Source organism: Gekko japonicus, unplaced genomic scaffold (genome assembly GCF_001447785.1).
Source record: "Gekko japonicus isolate JY-2015 unplaced genomic scaffold, Gekko_japonicus_V1.1 scaffold875, whole genome shotgun sequence".
NCBI lineage: Eukaryota > Metazoa > Chordata > Lepidosauria > Squamata > Gekkonidae > Gekko > Gekko japonicus.
This window is the reverse complement of record NW_015169200.1, coordinates 461610-469894: the sequence shown is the minus strand read 5'-3', so window position 1 is coordinate 469894 and position 8285 is coordinate 461610. Positions and strand designations below refer to the sequence as shown.

Below are 8285 nucleotides of genomic sequence, written 5' to 3'. Positions count from 1 at the left end.
TTATTATTATTATTATTATTATTATTATTATTATTATTATTATTATTATTATTATTATTATTATTATTATTATTATTATTATTATTATTATTATTATTATTATTATTATTATTATTATTATTATTATTGCAGCTTAAGTTTACCGTCTGTGTGTCAGATCATGACAAGGGCCGCAGTCACACACACTAAACAATCCACTTTCAATCCCCTTTCTATGCACTTTCCAACTGGACTTTGCCAGTTCATACACTAAAATCCAGTTGGAAAGTGCATTGAAAGTGGATTGAAAGTGGATTATTTAGTGTCTGTGATCACAGTGAAGGAGGAGTTATCAGAGTGGTGCTCTCAGTGACGGGGCCATTTTTTTCTCTGCCTCAGTTTTCTCCATCTGCAAAGTGGGTATAATCAGGAGGGGGGAATATTCTGAATTCCTCATTGTTACCATCAAACATTTAAGCTCATTGGACAACTGGGCACCTGCGGTTCCCGCCCCCCCCACCCTTTGTTCTCCTATTGAGGTACCTTGCTGGCCAATCCGGAGAATGAACACGTTTAAGATGTTAATGACTTCTTCGTTTTGAAAGTAGGACATGAAATTATAAGGGATATAACGGCCCCTTTGTTTACCTGTTTATTCTTTCTAGTGGAGAAACCATTCAAGTGTGAATTCTGTGGACGGAGCTACAAGCAAAGAAGCTCGTTGGAAGAGCATAAGGAGAGATGCCGCACCTATCTGCAGAACACCGGCCTTGATGAAACTAGTGAGAACATCAAAATTAATGAATGCTAACTGGTCCCCCCAGGGGTCATTTCGTAGAAAAAGAGGTGCAGGAGCTCATTAGCATAACTCATTAGCATAACTTTTTTGCATATGCCACACTCTCTGACATCACTGGAAGTGTGTCAGAAGGCAACCCCCACCGCTCAGGCTCCACTGGACTGTTTTGGATTGCTAGTTAGTGGTGCGGGGGGACGGGACGTGAAGATCTATCCTCACAGAGGAGGGAGAGATTGTACCTGAATAAAACGTGGTCTTAAAGGTGCCACTGGACTGTTTTAGACCGGGGCCCCTGGGGGGGGGGGGCTCTGCAGCTTTCCTGGCTGCTTCTTGCTCTGACTGAGGGCTGCTGGGAGCAGGGGGTGGGGCTTGTTGCATGTGCCCACCCCCTGGGCTCTTTACTGCCCGGAGCTCCACTCCTGTGTGCTCCTGCAGGAAATGACCCTTGGGTCCTCCAAAAATTCAGAATTAAATTGAAACGCTAACAGGAAGAGCTGCCCTGAGGCTGCCTTGGCGGGGAGGGTGGGGGTATAAATCTAACTAATAAATAGATAAGCTAAATCACGCCAATCTCACACTCCCTCTTAGGCGCTGCTGCCTGCTTGTCCCCCCCCCTCACTGGGGAGCGATGCGTTGGGCTGGAAACTGCCCAAACTGTCATAAGCGGCCGTCGCCCACTTCGCACGATCGCGAAAGTGCGTCAGTCCTCCATCTTAGCTCGACCGGAAGCCTAGGGGGGGGGGATTGCCTTCCTGATTAGGTCCCCTTTTTGTAGCTGCCGGGGGAACCAAAGGACCCTAGGCACACAGGGTACACCTTATACACAAGAGATAGAGGCTGTTGGCTTGGGGCCAGCACTTGTGCAGCCTAGGCAGGCAATCTCACTGGGCCTATTCAGGCACATGAGTGTCATATCCTACTATAGATCAAGGTGGCTCACCGTGTTAGTCTGTCTGTAGCTGTAGAAAAGGGGCTGCAGTGGCTCAAGTGGTTAAGACGCAAAACTGCAGACTGGAAGGTCGGTAGTTCAGCAGTTCGAGGCCCGAGTGCCGCATGACGGAGTGAGCTCCCGTCTCCGGCCCCAGCTCCTGCCAACCTGGCAGTTCAAAAGCAAGAAATTGCAAGTCGATAAATAGGTACTGCTGCGGTGGGATGGTAACAGCGTTCCGTGCGCCTCGGCGCCTAGTCATGCCAGCCACATGACCACGGAAATGTCTTTGGACAGCGCTGGCTCTTCAGCTTGGAAACGGAGACGAGCACCGCTTCCCTAGAGTCAGATTCGACTGGCTTTCGAGCAAGGGGAAACCTTTACCTTTACCTAGCTGTATAAAAGAGCAAGAGTCCAGTAGCACCTTAAGGACTAACAAAATCTATGGCAGCGGAGGAGCTTTCATAAGCCGTTCATGTAAGCTCATACCCTGCCACAAATTTTGCTAGTCTTTAAGGTGCTACTAGACTAAGAACATCAGAGAAGCCAATGTTGGATCAGGCCAATGGCCCATCCAGTCCAACACTCTGTCACACAGTGGACAAAAATACCAGGTGCCATCAGGAGGTCCAGCAGTGGGGCCAGGACACTCTTGCTCTTTTGGACTCATGCCCTCATACAAGGAGCTGCGGTGGCTCAAGTGGTTAAGATGCTGAACTGCAGGCTGTGGAAGGTCAGTAGTTCAGCAGTTCGAGACCCGGGTGCCACATGACGGAGTGAGCTCCCATCCCTAGTTCCAGCTCCTGCCAACCTAGCAGTTCGAAAGCAAGAAATTGCAAGTAGATAAATAGGTACCACTTCGGTGGGAAGGCAACAGCGTTCCGTGCGCCTTGGTGTTTAGTCATGCCGGCCACATGACCGCGGAAGTGTCTTCGGACAGCGCTGGCTCTTCGGCTTGGAAACGGAGATGAGCACCGCAACCCTAGAGTCGGATTCGACTGGCTTTCGAGCAAGGGAACCTTTACCTTTACCTCATACAGAGGGCGGTATCTCTTTACATTTCCTCAGGTGGCAGGATGGGACACAGCTGTCATCTCACCAGCTTCCTTACCCAGTTCCAAGCACCTTGGTCTCTTGTCTTATCGTGCGGTGGGCGGGTGGAGAAGGGTGGCCAGGGCTGCTGGGGCTGGGTTGCGTTGGAAAGGGCCGTGATTTCCTTGAATCTTTTCAGAGGACCATAAAACAAAGGCCCAGTGGTATCTGGGGACTCAACAACATGTCTGTCAACGTGAGCTTTTCTGGTTTCACAGCCGACTTCATGAAATAGACCTGTGGACAAGACAATGCTCCCTCTAAGCTGTGGAGTCTTATGAGCAAAAATTCTACTTGTGAGCTACTGGCATTAAAGTTGTGAGCGAGCGATTTGGTGACTGCATAGATTAATTTGCTCTGGAGCCCTCCTTCCTGAGCTGAGACAAAAATGTGTGAGCCGGAGGCTAAAAAACGGTGAGCTGGCTCACCCTAACTCAGCTTAGAGGGAACACTGCCCATGGAGGGAAAATTATCCTGGGAATTCTTCCTATGGGGAAGGTTATGGGAGGAGGGGAGGCAAGAGAGTTTCAGAGTCTTGGTGTGAATTCTGCCGTGAACCTTCTAATGTAAATTCTCAGTGTAAATGGAAAAGGGAAGTAGAAAGTAGAAGACTCCCATCATAAAGCAACAGAATTAGCAGTTATATAAAATGAATGATGCCAAAAGAACTTCTGGGGTCTTCTGGGTGTGGCTCCGTCGACCTAGTTCGGACAGCTCTGGTTTCGGGGATCACACGCTCTTCGAGTCAGTTGCTTTGGGATCCTGGATGCATGTATTCACAGTCTTTATTGTTGGCTCCCCGGTCTTTGTTGCTGACGAAGGGGAAGAAGAAGAGTAGCTGTAATGATTCCTTGTTTTTTTGTGTGTGTGTCTCTTTAAAAGTTTGGTTGCATGGTTGTGATAGATAGACTAGAATGGTTGAGAGAGGCAAGTGTGGTATGATTGGTGGTTGACAGAGAGGGGGAGGGGTTTTGGAAGTGAATCTGGTTGGATATGTGAGTCAGTCAGGAGTTTGGAGTGTGGATCTGTTCCAAGGCCTGGCTGCAGAGATTCTACTGCCATTCTGGTCCCTTTCTTCTGCAGTCCAGAAAGATGGAGTTCAGGCATGTGGGATCCTTCGAGGGAAGGATGACATGTTTGGTTTCCCCCAAGGTGTGATTTAAAGGGGCAGGCCAGTGCAAAGGGAGATGGGGGAAGCTCTGATAAAATGGAAGATATTTGCTTCTCCCCCCACTAGATCATTGGTATGCGTTAGCCTCAGTTTTTCCCTGCCTGTTTGACAGCCATCTTGAACCGTATGAAGCACAACTTTTGTATTTGGTATAATTTAAATAGATAACATAATACATGATATTTAATTGCATTTGATGTACTTTGTAGCAATGGCGTTTACAGTGCAATCCCAAGAGGGTTGTCCCTTGGAGTAAGCCTCACTAAATGGAAGTCAATGGGATTTTGAGTAGGCCTACCTAAGATTGCTCTCATAGTGTTTTACAGTGTATTTGGGGTTGCCAGTTTTGGGTTGGGAAATGCCTGGAGATTTGGGGGGGGACCCTGAGGAGGGTGGGGTTTGGGGAGGGACTGCAGTGAGATATAATGCCATGCAACCCCCCCTCCAAAGTAGCTATTTTCTCCAGGTGAACTGACGTCTGTTGCCTGGACAGCAGTTGGCACCCCAGATCTCCACCCACCACCTGGAGGTTGGCAACCCTAACTTGCTAGGTAAAGGTAAAGGTTCCCTTGCTCGAAAGCCAGTCGAGTCCAACTCTAGGGTTGCGGTGCTCATCTCCGTTTCCAAGCCGAAGAGCCAGCGCTGTCCGAAGACGTTTCCGTGGTCATGTGGCCGGCATGACTAAACACCAAGGCGCACGGAACGCTGTTACCTTCCCACTGAAGTGGTACCTATTTATCTACTTGCAATTTCTTGCTTTCGAACTGCTGGGTTGGCAGGAGCTGGAACTAGAGATAGGAGCTCACTCCGTCATGCAGCACACTCGGATCTCGAGCTGCTGAATTACTGACCTACCACAGCCTGCAGTTCAGCGTCTTAACCACTTGAGCCACCGCAGCTACCTCCTAACTTGCTAGCTTCCAGCTAATTCCATATGGATGCTTTTACCGAAACCATCAAGGAATTCCCAACTCGCTTAAGCACCTCAGTTTCAAATTATAAGGCAAAGTCTCGTATTTAACAGTTCCAGTTTCGCCTGTGAACTTGGTATAAAATTGGAAATTTCCTGGGGTGAATTCATTTCATTGGATTGGATCCAACCAGTTTTTTTTCCCCACTGGTGAAAAGTAGAGAAGGAGGGAGTCCCATTTGACCCACAGAAAGGCTAAGCTGGGGATCATGGAACTTGTATTACAGTTGCCAGATCTTACTTTTATTGCTGCAAGGGGGTTCCTGTCCCTCTCCGGGATGTCTTCAGCGCACGCACTTTGCGCACGTGCCGCAGTGACATCACCCGGAAGTGACGTCATCGCGTCAGGCACGTTGGGGGCGGGGCCACTATCATTCGAGGGAAAACCATCATCGTGCCAGGCATGTCGCCGCAATCCCGGCACTTTGGAGGTGGGGTTCCCCCTGCCGGCCGGATGTAGGCCGGCGGATTGGGGGGCCCTAAAGTGGGCAAACTGCCACCACCCTGGGAGACCTGGCAACCCTAACTTGTATGGATAAAAAATATTTGGGATGGGGGGTGGTAATAACAAAAAATTGATGAGATTGAGGGGAAAAGCCGGATGGATCCACCCCAATATTTGCTCATTTCACCTCATGATTAGGGTTACCTCACAATTGGGGCCTGGAGATATCCTTCCATTACAACAGAGAGCAGTTCCCCTGGAGAAAATGGCCGCTTTGGAGGGTGGACTCTATGGCATGACACCCAACAGAGGCCTGTCCCTAAGCACTGCCCCTAAATCTCTAGAAATGTCCCAAACTGGTTTTGGCAGCTCTGCCTCAAATACCAGATTACAATTTAGTAATCATGGCTGAAAGAACGAAAAGGCAAATATAATTATAAGGACTTCAGGGGTAGATTTTGGTTACCGAAAGACAGAGGAAATCCATCTTGATGGCCATGGACAGGATATGTACTTTAGGGCTGCCAACTCCAGGTTGGGAAATACCTGGAGATTTTGAGGGTGGAGACTGAGGAGGGCGGAGTTTGTGGAGGGGAAGGACTTCAGTGGGGTACTAATGCCATGGAGTCCACCATTTTGCAAATGGCCGTTCTCCCCAGGGGAACCAGTCTCTGTCACCTGGAGTTCAGCTGTAATAGCAGGAGATCTCCAGCCACCACCTGGAGGTTGGCATCCCTAATGTGGTACGTAATTTACCTTGACTACTTGTGGGGATTTTGAATTGTACGTATTTCCTATGAGGGGTATCAGCGTTTGCTTCTCTGAACTACCCCTCTGGAATTCGCGACTGATGAAAAGGTTGACATTTACAGAACCACATGGCTGGGAAGGAGGGGGAAATGCATGCAGCTGTGGCGGCCGTGCTCAATCAGAGATGCTTATCGGGGGCCATTGACTTGTTTTTTGTTCCATGCGCTATCCCTTACTGACCACATCGTTTGGTGTGACAGGAAGCAATGCCTCTAGTTCGGGTCTCACTTAGCACTTTGAGGTTTTTTGTAACCAGACCTGCTCGCTCCGGAAAAATGTGAAACTGTGGGCTTCATGGTGACAGAAGTCACACATCGGGTCGTCTCCTAAGAACACACACTTACTACTGTGGCATTGCTAGAATGGGGAGCCAAAGGTTACACAGAGGAAAGGAAATGTAAAATAACTAGTTAAAATGTGGGGAACTGAAGGTTGGGCTCTTCCCATCCCCTTCCGTGGCTCTCCTGCAATTCCCCCTGCTATATCCCCCTCCAGCCAAAAAACTGACCTTTCACTTCTCTCATGGGATCTACTAATTGTTAATATTCAATGTCTCTCCCTTGTACATCATCCTTGAACATCCTGTGTTCCCCAGTGACTAGCTGGGGAGACGTTAGGGAGCATTTTGTAAGATAACGTTGCAAACCCCCCCCCCCCCAAAAAAGTAAGTCTGCAGACTTTAATTGGAGACTAATGTTAGTTGGTTAATTGGTATGATCTTTTTAATAGCTGGTGGGGCTGAGGGATAAGGAGCTTGGCTTACTTTTACCGGCTCTTTTGTTCCTGGTGTGCTACTGTAAGAATAAAATTAAAAGGAAAACCTTAAAGGTCAACTTTCCTTTTAGCAGCGTGTGCTATTTGTAACATTCTTTGTTATACCTTACTGCTTCCTTGGGTGTTTCGAAAAGTCATGTGTAATGAGGTGTCAGTATTGCACAAGTGTATCTATGTTGAATGAATCTGTTGGATGATGAATTACCCCTTGCTTCAGCTAAAATTCATTCACGTGGAAAGTCCTAAAAAAATGTACCCGTAAAGCAGGAGTCCCCAGTGTGGTGCCCTCGGGCCCTATCACACTCTTCAGCACTGAGAGCCAACATTGTGTGAGAGCCAGTTTGGTGTAGCAGTTAAGCATGGAAGACTAATCTGGGAGAACCGGGTTTGATTCCCCACTCCTCCGCCTGAAGCCAGATGGGCCAGTCACAGTTCTCTCAGGACTCTCTCAGTCCCACCTACGTCACAGGGAGGGTGCCTATTTTGGGGAGAGGAAGGGAAGGAGGTTGTAAGTATAGTGTATTCAAAGCTGCCTTGAATGCATGACATGTTGTGAAACATCTAACTGAACTGTAATGTTAAGCTTCGTCCTGGGCTAGGATCCAAATCCATCCAATAGTATTGCTAGCCCAGGAAGTAACAAGCCAATCACTTCAAGCAAGCTCCCTGAGCAGGAACTAATGTGATTGGACCTTATCTCTGCAACCTCATAGGTTGGTATTTGTACAGTGGGTGTGGCTATATTAGCCGGGAATGTTTAAAAGCAGGACAGCTGCAATGTAAAGGCTGTTCTGGCTATCAGATGTTGATCCGTGTTGGAGTTGTGTTCGAGTTGAAGAATAAAGTTGTGTTCTTGCTGAATCACTCTCTGACTACTTTGTTAAGCGAGCGACTTAACAATTGGCGATGAGGATGGGATATTAGTGCGGGTAGGCAGCCCCGCTAATCCAATCCCACAACAGACAACAGCGAGCATCGCACCGTGGCCGACCAGCAGCAGGCACCCCCCGATCCGGTGGCAGCGCCTGTCAGGATGGCCAATAGCCAGAAGTTCGAGGCATTCAAACCTACCACCGAGGACTGGGACGCTTACCTGATGTTCGCCTTGAGGCGAACGACATCGCAACAGAAGACAAGAAGACAAGAAGCGGGCAGAAGACAAGAAGCGGGCAACCCTCCTGAGCTCTTGCGGCAAGAGCATTTTTGACATTGCCCGGTCGCTGGTAGCACCAGCAGACATCAAAACGGTTCAGTTCAAAGACCTGACGGCAAAGTTAAAGACGCAGTTCTCTCCGCAGCCGTCAGAGATCGCCTGCC

General features: G+C 48.5%; 1 protein-coding gene across 1 annotated transcript in view; it reads left to right on the top strand.

Annotated features, from left to right (window-relative positions):
• The window catches only part of IKZF3 (IKAROS family zinc finger 3), a 100018-nt gene that overhangs the window by 46447 nt on the left and 45286 nt on the right, over window positions 1-8285 (top strand). Inside the window, exon 4 of the mRNA XM_015416327.1 lies at window positions 645-761. Within this exon, the coding sequence (XP_015271813.1) occupies window positions 645-761 (117 nt within the window). The remainder of the gene's footprint in view (window positions 1-644; window positions 762-8285) is intronic.